This window comes from Microtus oregoni, unplaced genomic scaffold, assembly GCF_018167655.1.
Source record: "Microtus oregoni isolate MIOR12 unplaced genomic scaffold, Mior012 000012F_ref0000307, whole genome shotgun sequence".
In the NCBI taxonomy this organism is placed as follows: domain Eukaryota; kingdom Metazoa; phylum Chordata; class Mammalia; order Rodentia; family Cricetidae; genus Microtus; species Microtus oregoni.
The window spans coordinates 44,997,600-45,013,041 of record NW_024543071.1 but is presented as its reverse complement, the minus strand read 5'-3'; the positions used below and the strand labels follow the sequence as shown (position 1 = coordinate 45,013,041).

Genomic DNA, 15,442 nt, shown 5'->3' with positions numbered 1-15,442 from the left:
TCAGCTGGGTGCTTTTTCTGCCTCTCTGAGATAGCAGGCTTTCACCCCAGCATCTGGATCTTGGGCTTGTATTGGTAAAATCAAGTGATTGAAATTTTGCTAAAAACAGCATTTGGTGTTCCAGTCTATGGTGTGACCATATGGACAGAGAAATCACACCAGCTGTGAACAATTTGAGATGCTATCAGATTTGATAAGAGACCTGGGAAGTCTTTAAGAAAACAGTTAAGTGATACTAAAAGAGAAAAATACTTCTCATGTTAAGGATGGAAAATATTTTAATATAGTGCATTGGACCCTGCATAGTGCTATCTTAGATGACTTGAAAAAGGAACAGAAAATGAAAAGATAAATGACTTACAGAGATTGACCTAATGCTAATTATAATTATTAAATCTGTCTGATAATCTATATTTTATTCTTAATAGCCATAGTGGTTTTTGTGACAAATATGAAAAGCAGTTTGATAATTGTGGCAGATATGAAAAGTGGGCTGGGCGGCGGTGTCACATGCCTTTAATCCAAGCACTCAGGAGGCAGAGGTAAAGGGATCTCTGTGAGTTTGAGGCCAGCTGGGTCTACAGAGTGAGTTCCAGGACAGGCTCCAAAGCTACAGAGAAACCCTGTCTCGAAAAAACAAAAACAAAAAAAAAATGAAAAGTGGATTGATAAGATACAAACCTTAAAAAGTCTGATAAATGAAAATAAAAAATACTCAGATACAAAAAGGAATTTAGACAAGGTTATTAGAAAACCAACCTTAGTTTAACCAGTCACTATACAAGAACGACCAGCAGATATAGGCATCCCCAATGTTAAAGAGAAGTTAAATGTAATCTGTAGAAATATTAGATTTGAGGAGATTTATGGAAGCACTCATTCCATATGGTATGCATTCACCCTATGTTAAGCAGGTATTAAATTCGTGGGCAGGTCATAACAGAATTATCCAGCAAGAATGGAAAGATTTACAAACAGCATCTTGGAAGCTGGTCTTCAGTTACAATGGCAAGCATGGTAGAAAAAGGAAGCTAGGGCCATAGAACAATGAAATAGGGCTAGAGCTGTTATTATTTCTAAAGATCAGTTGCTAGGTGAAGGTCAATATGCTAAGTTACAAAGACAGCCTTCAATGATTTTTTTTTTTTGCAAAATAAACTACAGCTATAAGAGGAGTAGTATCAGAGCCAGAAATCAAACAATTATTAATCAAATATTTTGCTTTTGAAAGTGCTAATTCAGAATGCAAAAGGGTGATTGGGTCTTTAAAGGCAAGATTAGCACCAATAGGTGAATGGATTAGAAAAATGGCATATCAGATCTCATTATTATGATGCTACTCTGATAGCAGAATTTTGAAATACTTTAAGAAAAAAACCAAAATATTATAATTGTGATAAGCAAGGTCATTTGAAAAGGTATTGTAGGCAAGGCATTCCAAGTAACAATTTTTTTTATTGATAATGTAAATGGCAGTCCCGTTTTTCTGAAATGTTGAGCAAAGACTGTAATTGTAATAAAGAATGCAGTTCAACAAGGTAAAGGCAAGGTAACCCTTTGCTATCAGAAAATACCCTAAAGGACTTCCCACTGGTCCCCTGATATCAAATTGGATTCATTTATTCCCTGTTATCATAACAGAAACTCATCCATAGAGCAATAAAAAGAATTTTCATTTGCTTGTTGTTGAAAATAATATTGCTCTGGATGTAATCAAGTACAGAAAATTTCAGTACACAAAACAAAATTCCAGAAGAGCTGAGAAAACAAGTTATTTTAACATACTGCTATAAATAATCAGAGACCAAAGCTAAAATTACAAATAAATGGTATTGAAATTGAAGGCTCAGTTGACAGAGGAGCAGATATAATATTTTCACCAAAATACTGCCATCGGCATTGATCTCTTCAGGAGGTAAATATTCAGCTTCTAGGGATAAGAACTATGACTCAAATAAAATAAATTGCAAGATGAGTCAAGTGTATAGGGCAAGAAGGAAAAATATGACAGTTAAAACTATATGAATCTAATACAGCCATGAATTTTTAGGGACTTGATTTGTTGTAGCAATGGAAAAGACAGGTTAACATTCCTCCAGTCTCAGAAATAAGCCATAAAATAAAGAACACTTCTGAGAAAAAATATTGAAAGGTTTTATCAAGACTCTTCGGGCTGTTCACAAGCAGGAACATAATAGCTGATTGACTTTCAACGTACCAGCTTCCCCACCTCTAAAACAGTTAGGTGCTAACTCTCCATTGGGGGAACAATGCCTTTGACATCAGAAAAATTGTAGGAAGTAGGACTGCTGCTATAGGAGCAGCTAAATGTTCGACATATTGAAGAATTGACTTGTCCTTGGAATTCTCCTTTATTTGGCATTAAAAAGAAATCTGGAAAATAGAGAATATTAACATATTAACTAAGTTATTCTGGATGACTCAGAATTATTTTTTGCTTTTTATGCAACTCAAATAAGTAATCAGAAATAGAAACCATCCAGTGTATATAACACACATCAGATCCCTTACCTGTCTACCAGACCCTCTAGCACAAGATAATGATGAAATTGTTCAGAGACTATTAACAAAAGTGCTGGGAGCCTTTGAATTTCATAAGAAACACCATGTATTTTAAGAATTTAAATCATGTTTTAAAACTTTCTGTTATATTTATTTTACATACCAACCACAGTTTCCCCCACTCCCCTTTCCTGACATTCTCTCCCTGCACCTCCCTTCTACCTCCCAATCCACACTAACTCCATCTCCATTCAGAAAGGGCAAGGTATCCCATGGAAGTAACACAGCACGGTACATCAAGTTGAAGCAGGACCAAACTCCTTTCCCTTACAAGATGAGTAAGACACTCCGCTGTAGAGAATTGGTGGTTCCAAAGTGCCAGCTCATGTGTCAGGGATATGTACTGTTCACACTGCTAGGGACCCCACAAAAGACCAAGCTACACAGTGTTACCCACATACAGAGGGCTGAAGTCAGTCCCATGCCAAATACCTAGCTTTTGGTCCAAACTCTGTGAGCTAAGAAAGACCAGGTTAACAACAAAATTTTGAAGATTTTTCTATCACTTGGCAACAAGTCAAGTATTTGACTACCAGATGAGTTTCACACATGTGGATGACCTTGAACAGCTTGAGCCATCTTTATTTATACTTAAAAAACAAGCATGTTTTTTCATACAAACAGATTTGTTTTTCCCAGTGTTAACATCTGGCAAAAACAAATGTGGCAAATATGTTTTTTTCCCAACTTCTACATTAAAACATCTTTTAAATCAAAAACAACATTTATCAATTTGCTAGCTTGGCCAAATATTGATCCAGGTACAGTGTCTTTACAAAACTAGAAGGTGATAAACATAGGCACATATTTTCAAGAACAACAATAACTTTCAAAAGTTAGCAAAGCATAGTTACAGAAATAGGGGTGAATCGCCTCCAATCCTGTCAGCAATGAATCAGTGTCTGGAGTGACAGATGGTTATCACAAGAAACCCAGGAAGCATCAGCTCCCAAAGAATTTTAGGGGAAAACATTTGAGAAAAATGGTGTTTCCAGGAATGATCACATCTCTTCCATGGGTGACTGACATAATGACACTAAAAACTACCTAGAGAATCACCAATATTATGAGAGAGAAGAGAGCATGCAGGCCACATAGTCCCAGCAGTAGTCTGTGCTGCCCCCAAATCCACTGGTCTTTGCTGAATGAGACTGTCCCTGTGGGCTTTGCCTCATCTGGAGCCATGCTGAATAAACACATGTACACTGGTCCAAAACTGGGCCTCGTGGCTCCCAACCCCTGGCTATTTGTATATTGGAGCCTCAAAACTATAACTTGATTAATTGAGTTCACCCATCTTGCCCTTAGGAAACTAAGGACTAAAGAAGCTAGAAAATAGAGATTAATACTGAAATCTGGGAATAATTCATTCATGCAATAAATATGTGCAGAATGTTTCCTATTTGTAGATGATTTGTATATGAAGCAGAGAGATTGACAAAGAATGTTCTGTTCTCATGTTATCTACTTTCCAATTTTGACTATAGTCCATATCAGATACATAAAATGTTTTCATCATTCAGTAGCAAGTAGCACATAGAGCAATAAGTCTGAAAGTGAAGGTGGGATGTTTGAGTCTATCTTAGAGTCTACAGAAGCCTTCCAAATGAGTGATGTTTGAGAAAAAATAAAACATAGAAACAAAAGAAAGATTCTGCTTGATAAAAGACTTACAGAAACTAATTATGGCCTTCCAGAAATCTTTGATCTTCTCAGAGATTTCAAAATGGCCTCTTTTACCTCCTTATTCCTCAGGCTATAGATGAGTGGATTCAGTAATGGGGTCACCACCGTATAAAACACAGACACAACTCGGTCCCCCTCTGAGGACTGGTCTGCATTATCTCTCAGATACATGAAGATAAGCGTACCAAAGAAAAGAGCTACAGCAGTGAGGTGGGAAGTGCAGGTGGAGAAAGTCTTGGCCCTGCCTCCCGACGAGCGGATCTTGGTGATGGCCACAATGATGAAGAGATAGGACACAGAGATCACCACAATGCAAGCAGGCATGACAAAAATGGCAAAGACAATAATCACTACTTCCTGGATGTAGCTGTCTCCACACACAAGTTTTAACAGAGGAGGGAGGTCACAGAAAATGAAGTTGATCTCATTGCTTCCACAGAAGGAGAGAGTAAAAGCTGTGACAGTCCGAACAAAGCCACTAGAAAAACCAGCCACATATGCCCCAGATACCAAGCCTAAACAGGCCTTCTCAGTCATAATGGTGACATAAAGCAATGGTTGACACACTGCCACATAACGGTCATAGGCCATGATTGCCAAGAGGTAACAGTCAATGGAAGCAAAGAAGGTAAAAAGGAAGAACTGAGCTGCACAACGAACTTGAGAGATAGTCGTGCCACATTCCCATAATACAGCCAGCATCTGAGGGATGATAACAGAGGAGTAACATACGTCCACAAAGGAAAGGTGGCTGAGGAAGAAATACATTGGGGTTTGAAGTCGACGGTTCTTCTGGATCAGGATGATCATTCCTGTGTTCCCCAGCAGAGTAGAGAGGTAGAAACTCAAAAATAAAAGGAAGAGAGGAAGCCCCCACTCAGGATGTTCAGTGAATGCAGTCAGAAAGAACTCAGTCACGAAGGTGTAATTCCTCCCAGCCATTCATCTAGAAGTTTACCTGTGAGGGCTAAGACAAGATCCAGTGAAGAGACTCACAAGGGAAGATTAAGTTATTTCAAATAATAGAACTTAAATTGAGTCTCTGATATGTGGTCTTTGACTACAACAGAGTTTGAAGACTGAGGAAGACTTCCGGAAATGCAGAGCTCACTCTAAGATAAGATAAAACACAATGGATGTTTCTATTAGAGGAGGAATGGGGAGCAAGTGATCTTAGACTGACATCTTAGATCTTGCATTTACAACTGCTCTCCAATTAGCTACATTAGATTATATGGAACACTTAACCTTTCTAAACCTCAATTTCTTCTTCTGTCAAAAGATATTAATATAGCCATATGCTGATTAAAACAGATTCTAGACACTGAAATGCTAGAATACACTAAATAGGCATAAAGTTGCTTGTTTAAATTTTAAGTGAGCATCTTCTGCTAACTGCCTCTCATTTGACTTTAAATAACCACTGTTACTAAATTTTATTATTATTAATAAATATTTATTAATAATAAAATTTCATGTCAAATTGTCTTTCAAGTGAAAGCATAATGTGAAACACTCAGAAATACGATCCTTGAAGTATATTTTCTTCTAGAAAAAGCATGCAGATATATAGTTCTTCCAAATAAGAACAATAAAACTAAAGAATAATAAAAATAAATCTTCTGTGTTTGAAAGCTTATAGAGCTGCTTTTGATGGTAGTAGACACAAGAGGCCATAAATTTCAAAATAGAGAATTTAGGATTTCTAGACAATATTATCCTATGAGTTTTAAGTATCAGTGAACCTGCATTTCTGCAGCATACACCACTTAAATTCCATTGAGAAGTTCTGCAAATCTTCTGGGTTCAATTATTACCATGTCAGTGAATTACCAAAGAGGTGATTAAATATCCATCTAACAAAACAAATAATACAAGGGGATATTCCCAAGAATAGACTTGTGTCTAACTTTGTTTCTAATCACAAGAAGTTTGGAATGCCCAACATTTTTGCGTAAATAACATAATGAGAAATTATCATATTGATAATATTGTATGCTCTATTTGGTCACCAAAAGGATTAGAATATACAGCATATTATTTCATCTTAATGGTATCTGGTAACTTTTAATTCCTTGAAAAGCATTCTTTCTACATGCAATATGCACATTAATGAAATTATGTTAAAAAAAGAAATTATGTTGAGCAACCAGAGAATTTCTTTCACCAGTCCTGTCCAAATGAGTATTTTATCTTTTGTAAACAAAACAGCATGAGTCAAAATTAGTCAAAAAGCATTATTAATCAACAATAGTCCCTACTTATAGAAATATTTATTTTCAGTTTTACTGTATGAATTCTTTACGACAACTGCTGTCTTATTTTAAGCTGGCTGAGTAATTAAGACTCTCTATAAATGTATATACTCATACTCACACTAGCATTAGCCTTGCAACCAAGAGAGCAAACATAAGCTCCTACAGGTATCTAACAAAGCCTCATGATGATTGGTTGATTATTTTTAAAACCTCTAGTAAAAGTTTAATAATAAACAACTTACATATTTGAAAGGAGAATAAAACAGAAAGTATTCTGCAGTCTAGTATTGATGAACTAATGAAGTTTGAATGAAAAGATTTCGCATTCTTTGATAATGTTCTACAACAGAGCTGTAAAGAGTAGCTGATGATTTGAAAAACAGCTACTACAAAGGGCAGGCCAATGATGAACTGATCCGATGGGGTTGAGAACACAGAAAAAGAAAAACAGACACACAAACTCTGAGTTGTCTTTTCCTGAATTCTGCTGGTACTTTTCTTCTTGGTGTGGTATTTCTACTTGTGGCCTGCTATTCCATGTGATTCCTTCATCCAGTTCACCACGTGGAGCCATCGGCAAGTCATACTTCCTTTCTGTCTTAATTTCCTTTGACTTTCTTCTTTTTGTTAAAAATACTGCTATTCCTCATATTTATAGCACTATGGTTGAAATGGGTCACAGCCAGTTCTTTTATGTCTTACTCTCACTGCAAGGAACCCTCTCAACATTAGCAAACCTGACCCTGGTCTCCTGAGATTGCTTCATACTCTTTCTACAATAGTAGGGCTTAAGGAACCAGCAAGTATCCCTAAGGTTCTGATTCCAACTATTCTGAATATAAGAAGCTTGATACGCATCTTACAGTCACTGTCACAGTACTGCCTTCTAATTAGCTCCTGAGGTGACTCTCCAGGGAAAGCAATTTTGTGACTTCCTAACAAGGTATCTAATAATTTTGAAAGTTGCTTTCTAATTTCAAACTCTCAAATCCCCATGGCATGACATGGAGTACAGTGTAATGAAGCTGGTTCATAGAATTATCTTTCTCTTACTTTGTTCAAAAAGCAATTCATTTTTGGAAGGAAGATCTCTTATATCTCACCTTGATGCTAGTATAATCAACTCTGACTTGATCACAAAAAATGTAGTTTCTTAAGAATGAGTTCTTGCTTGTATGTTAAAGACATCCTAAAATGCGTGACTGTATAGGTTCACTGTTTACTGAATATGATCAAAGCATATGATATACATATATAAAAAAACACCAGGGTGTCTGTGGTGTGGACACCTGTAATTTCAGAGCTCAGAAACAGAAGCAGGATGACTTTTGGAAATTCAAGGCTACACATGAATATCCAAATTATATTGAGACTGAGTACAGTCTAAGAAAGGGCAGAGATCAGAGAGATGATATGAGCAAAGGGGTCAAGATCATGATGAGGAAACAGACAGAGACAGCTGACCTGAGCTAACTGGAGCTCTCAGTCTCTGGATTTCTAGCTAGGGAACTTGCATAAGACCAGACTAGGCCCTCTGAATGTGGATGACAGTTCTATGGCCTGGGAATTCTGTGGGCCTACTAGCAGTGGGACCAGAATTTATCTCTAGTGAACAAAATGACTTTTTGGAACCCATCCCCTATGGAGTGATTGATACCTTGCTCAGCCTTGATACAGGGGGCAGTGACTTGGTACTGCCTTACTTGATATGCCAGATTTTGATGACTCCCCATGGAAGGTCTGAGGAGTGGATGGGGAATGTGGGGAAGGTGGTGGGGGGAGTAAGAGGAGGGGAGGGAGGCAAAACTGTGGTTGGTATGTAAAAATAAATAAATAAATAAATAATAAAAGAGAATCCCCCTAGGAACTGTTAGAATCCAGAGGCCCATATTTTAGTGTGTAATAATTACATGAGAGTATCTGAGTGTAAGAGCAAGTCCCAGTATATTTTGATTTTACTCCCTAAGTGACTACAATATGAAGTAAGGCTTGAGAGTCAGTCAGAAGCTCCTGCATGTTCTCAGGTATCTTCGTCAGATGTTTCAGGACATGGTTTTAGTATTCCCAAACACTTAAAGACCAACTTTTTGTTACTTATTCATTAGGTAGAAAATCATACCGTGTAACTGCATGTATAAAGCCCTATAATCAAGAAACCATACCAACTTTAACCCACAAATTTCCAAAAGCAATTAAGCATAGATCTTCTATTTCAATAACAGCCTGGTATTCCTGGGGAAGGGTACCCATTAGACAGTTCAGATTTTAAAAGGCTCAGAAATTGTCCAAATGGCAAACAGCAAAGCAGTAATTAATTTAATAAAACACAGAATTTTATTATGATTTTATGTAAGGTTATAATTGCATATAATTCACCTCTGGATATGGCTCCTTTAGGCCACAGTGTGACTATCTTTTCAGAAGCAAATGCCTCTTTTGGGAAAAGTCTTGGGATGTATTTGTAGAAGTATCATCCTTCCAGATCTATAGAGTCATGAAGTGGATCCCATAGCTGAGTCCCTAAAGTTCTATTTCATAAGCAGTATTGAGTTCATTCAGGTGACGGAAGCCCTGTTTTAGGAAGCATTTAATAAATCTGAGGAACTTCACCTATCTAGTTAGGGATATTGCATCTTTCTATAATATATTAAATACATACCTCATAAATAGGCATATTGAAGCCAAAGAGATGATGCTGTGAGTAAATATTTGCCATGCAAGCCTTGTAACCTGAGTCAATCTCCAGAGTCCCCATAAAGGTGTATGAAAAGAATTCACTTTATATAGTTGTTTCTTGACTTTCACATGCACATTGTGGCACATACTTCCTCCAGGTAAGAAGAGAGAGTGTAGCGATGGCTCAGAAGTCCAGAGCACTGGCTGATCTTCCAGAGGACGCAGATTCAATTTCCAGCATCCATATGGTATCTCACAATTGTAGTAAGGAGGCTGCTGAAAGAATCACATAGAAATTGTATTAGTTAAACAATTGCTTGGCCCATTAGCTCTAGCTTCTTATTGGCTAACTCTTACATATTAATTTAATCCATTTCTTTTAATCTGTGTATTGCCCTGTGGCTGTGGCTTTTTGGCTTAAGTTCCATCTGGCTCCAGCAGGGCTACATGGTTTCTCTCTGACTCTGCCCTTTTTTTCTCCCAGCATTCAGTCTAGTCCTCCTTGCCTAGCTCTGCTCTGCCTCACCCTGCTCTGCTATAGGCTCAAGGCAGTTCTTTATTCATTAACGGTAATCACAGCATACAGAGGGAAATCTCACATCACCGAGATGGCTCGGCAGTCAAGAGCACTGGCTGATACTTCAGAGGACCCAGATTTAATTCCTAGTATCCATATGGTATCTCACAATCATCTACATCTCCAGTGTCTCTTCTCACCTCAATAGGCACCAAGTATATATATATATATATATATATATATATATATATATATATAATATGTAATATATATAATATGTAATATATATATATTACACATGATGTAAACAAAAACCATAGACATAAAAGAGTTTTATTTGTTTTGGGGGCTTTCTTTGTATAACCCTGGATGTTATGAAACTCACTCTGTGTACCAGGTTGCCCACCAACTCAGAGATTCACCTGCTTCTTCCTCCAATGTAAATGGATTAAAGGTAGGTACCTCCAAGACTTGGCATAAAATATTTTAAAAAAATTGTATTGACTTTACAATAATAATTTTTAAAAAGTCAGTCACGGTGTAAAAGATACAATGAACTTAGGTGCAGGGTGGAGGTGGTAGAGGAAGGATGAATAAGATCAAAACACAATGAGCTAAAAATTCTCAAAGAACTAATAAAAGATGAGAAACAAACCCCAACAATTGATTAAAATTGGGGATTATGAAATAGTTTTAGCCAAGAACGTTTTCCCTGAGACTAAACTTTGAAATGGAAGTCCAACAAATTTTAGGGTCTGCCCTAGTATGTGTATGCCTAAGGACTACATTAGGTGATATAAATATACATGTACATATATACATATGCACACATACATGTCTGTTTACATGTGTGTGTGAGAGAGCATATGTGTGTGTAAATTCTGTCTTCTGAGATAGACATAGTTGGAAAGACAACTGTAAAGTAGATTATTGAATTAAACATCTTAGCTCATGTAATCCATGCAACATTACCACAGCTTGATTACATTACTAGCCTGACTTTAAGGAGAGAAGGTAATTTATGCATAGAAAGCAGAAGCAGCCCTTTAATAGTCTCATACTAGGCATACATCTGGATTTGAGCCCCTAAGTCTGGTTGCAGAATGCATACTCCTGACTTCTCTTTCATATTTCTCAAGAGGTTAATTCTGAACTCTCCATTTAGAAATTCTTGGGAGATTTGCATTTCTCTGTCAGAAAATGGAAGGAGATATGCTTATGGGTGGCACCTAAGCTACAGAATAAGGAGATTGTGGCAGAAAATTCTTCCTCTCCCTGACCACATTGCTGCATGTTTTGTAAAGTATCTGCACACTCCCTGGTGATGAGCTGGGCTTACATTAATAGTATCACTTTCCCAGCCACAGCCAACAGGGCAAGGACACAACCCTGTGTCAATTGACTACAAGCAGTGGCGCTCTCTTTTTCTAAGCAATCTTTTCATTTAACTACTATACATACATACCTGGGCCTCTGAGGCAAAAAGTCAGGGCCTGTGACTGAGTAGCATTTAAGTCTGAATGTAAATTTTCATGGTTAAATCTTCTTGGGTGGGTCATAAAGATTTAAAACAACTAGTATCTCTAAATATCCCTAGAAAGAACTTTGGCAGCACCACCCTGATTCAGAGTTCCCTCTCATTTCACAATGGTTTTTCCTGCTGTCAGTTTACATATTTTAGACCTGCAGGGTTTTTGTAGGTTATCATAAGATATTAAAATTAAAAGGAGTATTATAAGTCAAATAGTTCAAGCTTTCTGGTTTGCATGCAAATGGTCTAAGATTCCAAATAAGAAGACTGCCAATGATTGAGTTTATGTTCAAGCTATGACTATCTAGGAACCATCTAATTAACCAGTACTTTACACACAAATCCCTTGTTGATCACAGAAGACACCACAGATAGAGAGAAATGAAAATTCAGAAGACACCACATATAGAGAAACTGAAAATTGAACTAAATTTTATTGAAAATCGTTAAGGTCTGCCATCCTGACACCCAAAATCCTCATGGATATATGTATTGAGAGATAATTATCATTTGATGCTATTGTTATGAGGTTTCTCAGTTCAATCAGAGCATCTGTATATAAACTTCACAAACTTATAGAGGATTAAGGATTCTTGCTGATTCTTTATACATCATGCTAGTCCTCCAAGGACTTACACAAAATATGAAAATTTGGTGTCTTAAAAATTCATTTTTCCTGCCCTTTACTCCCAACATGAAATCTAATCATTCACATTTAAAGTGCGTGAATCCATCATAAACCACTCCAGACAGTATTTCAAAGAACAAAAGAACTTGTCACATTTAATGTCCAAGTGTTTATGAAATAATTTAAAAGTCAGCAGGATTAAAATCCAAATAGAGATATTAGGAGTTGATTAAGTGATAGAGTGCTCCATTGCCATGCACAATACACTAGGCTCAATTACAAATAATACCAATTTGAATCCCAAATAACTCAAATATGCAGATAAAATCTCAGAGATTGATTATTATAATAATGTTCTTACTCAACACTGCATCACTTAGAAGGAAAGAAATCAAAAGGAAGAACCAGGGAATGCTTTTATTGAAGACAGTATGGTAGATTGGTGTGTATCAATAGATGAATAGACAGAAAAAAATGGTATACACACCCAATTGAGTATTACTCAGTCATCAAGAATAAATTCATATCATTTGAAGGAAAATTGGTGGAACTAACAATCATCATGTTGAATGAAATAACCATATTCCTAAGAAACAACTACTGAATGTATTCTCTATGGACACAATATGCAAATAAAATCATATATATATAATGCATATATGAAAATGTCATAGGTAGACAATTATTTTGTATAATTAACATGAACCCTTTTAAAAAGAAAGGCATTTTTCCTCTATAGTGGGAAAACTTTTCCTTGCACATCATTTCCTTTCTTTGTTAACTCCGTGTATTTCAAAAATTCTAAGAGATAAATCATACTGGTTTTATTCACAAAGTCCCAATATTGTCTTTATCATTCTTTAGAAATATTTTGGCAACTCATTTATAATTTACAGCTATTTGCTTAATGTTTAACCTGGAAAAATTGACAGGAATTATATAGTAGCCACCCCTTTAGAAAAACTGTCCATTTGTAAAGAGAATTTTTAACATAAATATCTGTTTAAAACAAATAAAATTCATTGTGAAAATTTTAATATATTAAATACAAAGTAATGTTACTTTTAAAATAATGCATACAATGGAAACATATCTTGTAGATTGCCAGATTTTTATACAAGTTGATTTTGTTTTATGTTGAGAATCATGGACTAATTCTTTCCCTCAGTTCATTCTCTTTACCATTTTGGTTTATAAACATTTCCAGTCTGGTCAATTGTTACAGACTTTTTGCAAGGCTCATAGGTTGACATAAATAACTAAGGAAATGGAAAAGAAAATGAATGGGTGATACTGAGAGCTGATTTTTTCTGGGATTTCTCATATTCGTCGTTGTATGAATTTTGTAATATCTCCTTAATTCAGAGTTATTATACCTCTTTTAGACTGAGAAATTAATTTACCCAAAGTATCACTAGAAAGAAAATAGGATTTAGATTCTCCTATATAATCTGAGGACACTGAAGAACAAGAAACTATTTCCTTGATTTCAAAATGAAAATTTTATTTGTCACAATGTCTTTCTCATTTTCTTGAAACTCAAATGAGACCATTTCCAGGAATGAAAAAATATTTCCAAAGCAGTTGACTGATGTAGAACCTGTACTTAGAAGTGAAGGAAATAAATACTATGCTTTGAAGTATTTCTCAGTTTTGTGAAGGGCACGTAGTTACTCTCCTCCTTAATCAGATCTTTGACCCAGAACATAAGGTGTGCTTAAACTATCTATATCTGTCTATAGTCACTGTGCTATGCATGACACAGGATGCTTAGTAAGAGCCTCTTACAACCAGGATAAAAGTGTGAGAAGGAACAGCAATGTATTGTGTCTTTCAAAAACTACACTACATTAGCCCTTGTGGAGGCCTAAGAATATAAAAGGTGGCTTATCTCATCTTGAAACTCTTAGAAGAAGATGACAAAAAAGAAAAGGAAATACAGTGATTTAAGGAGTGGCAAGGCAATTTGCAAACTTTGTTAATTTGGCCAGAGCAGATAGAAAATCTAACGAAGCAGGGAATTGGTACTGTATCGTTACTATATCAGCATGCTACATAACTGCATTGACCAAGCATTTATACATCTAAAGAGAAGTGAAAATCCATACTTCACTATTTAAAGCAAGCCCATGATATAAACTTTTACACAAATAAGTTGCAATGTTGATGAAAACTAAGACAAGAGAGAAAGATAGTCCAGAATTCAAGTCAAGTGAACTAATGCAAAATCTGATCTTATAAATGATGAGGCAGAATACCAGTAGTTACTAGAGCCAACTAACAAACTGGCAGTGACAAACAGAGGTAAAAAGGGAATACAATAGTATTTCAAATACACATTTCACCACTATGTACTTTGCACTCTCCAATACTTACTTGCTTCCTCTATTCTAAGAATAGTATACCACCTAGGAAATACCGATAGTAGGAACAAAAATGACTAAGTCATCCTTTCACTCAATTGTGCAAGGTTTGAGAAACCTGGAATCTACCAGTGATCTTTCTGAAGGCAGCCTTCACATCTTTGTTCCTTAAGCTATAGATAAGAGGGTTCAACATGGGGATGACCACAGTGTAGAAGACAGATACTATCTTGTCCTCCTCCAGGGATTTTCCTGAGCTGTTTCGTATATACATGAAGATGAGGGTCCCAAAGAAAAGAGCTACAGCGGTGAGGTGGGAGACACATGTTGAGAAAGTCTTGACTCTGCCACATGAAGATTTCATCTTCATGACAACCTTGATGATGAGCAAGTAGGAAATCAGTATGACCAAGGCATTCACCAAAATGACAAAGTTCCCAAAGAAAACAATAATGATCTCAACATTTGTTGTGTCACTGCAGGAGAGCTTCAGCAGAGGTGGAAGGTCACAAAAGAAGAAATTTATTTGATTATTTTCACAGAAGAAGAGAGAAAAGGTACATGTAGTTCTTAAGATGGCCCCAAACAGCCCACCACCATAGGCTCCAGCCACCAAACTCCAGCATCTTCTAGGGCTCATGACAACAGTGTAGAGCAGTGGGTTACTAATAGCAACATATCGGTCATAGGCCATCACAGACAGCAGGAAACATTCTGTTGCTGCACAAATGGTAAAGAAGAAAAACTGAGCAGCACATTGGCCATAGGAGATGACCATTTTGTCTTTGACCAGTGTAGCCAGGATCTGAGGGGTGATGACTGAGGTGTAGCAGGCATCCAGCATAGAAAGGTGGCTCAGAAAGAAATACATTGGAGTATGGAGTTGTATATCCACTTGTATGATAATGATTAACCCCAAGTTTCCCAAAATGGTGATAAGATAGACCATGAGAAAAACCAAAAAAAGGGGCATTTCCCACTTGGGAAGGTCAATAAAGCCCATGAGAACAAACCTGGATACTGTAGTGAGGTTTTTATTGGCCATAACAGGTCAATCAATGTGACCTTTAGTCTGAGTATGAGAATGAAGTAAAATTAAAAAATAAGGGAATAAAGTACAAACCCCCTTTGTCTATGGTAGAAGCTGAGTTTGCAACTATAGTTTATTTTCAATGCTTGTTTCAGAAATTCTGAACCAGG

At 36.5% G+C, this 15,442-nt stretch overlaps 2 protein-coding genes across 2 annotated transcripts; both read right to left on the bottom strand.

Moving 5' to 3' along the window:
* Positions 1 to 4,266: 4,266 nt before the first annotated feature.
* Positions 4,267 to 5,211, bottom strand: LOC121454612 (olfactory receptor 9Q2). The gene has a single exon (XM_041662026.1). The coding sequence runs from the start codon at positions 5,209 to 5,211 to the stop codon at positions 4,267 to 4,269; it is 945 nt and encodes a 314-aa protein (XP_041517960.1).
* Positions 5,212 to 14,336: 9,125 nt separating this feature from the next.
* LOC121454604 (olfactory receptor 9I1-like) lies at positions 14,337 to 15,287 on the bottom strand. Its single transcript, XM_041662019.1, has one exon. It carries the CDS (start codon positions 15,285 to 15,287, stop codon positions 14,337 to 14,339), a length of 951 nt encoding a protein of 316 aa, XP_041517953.1.
* Between the last annotated feature and the right edge of the window lie 155 nt (positions 15,288 to 15,442).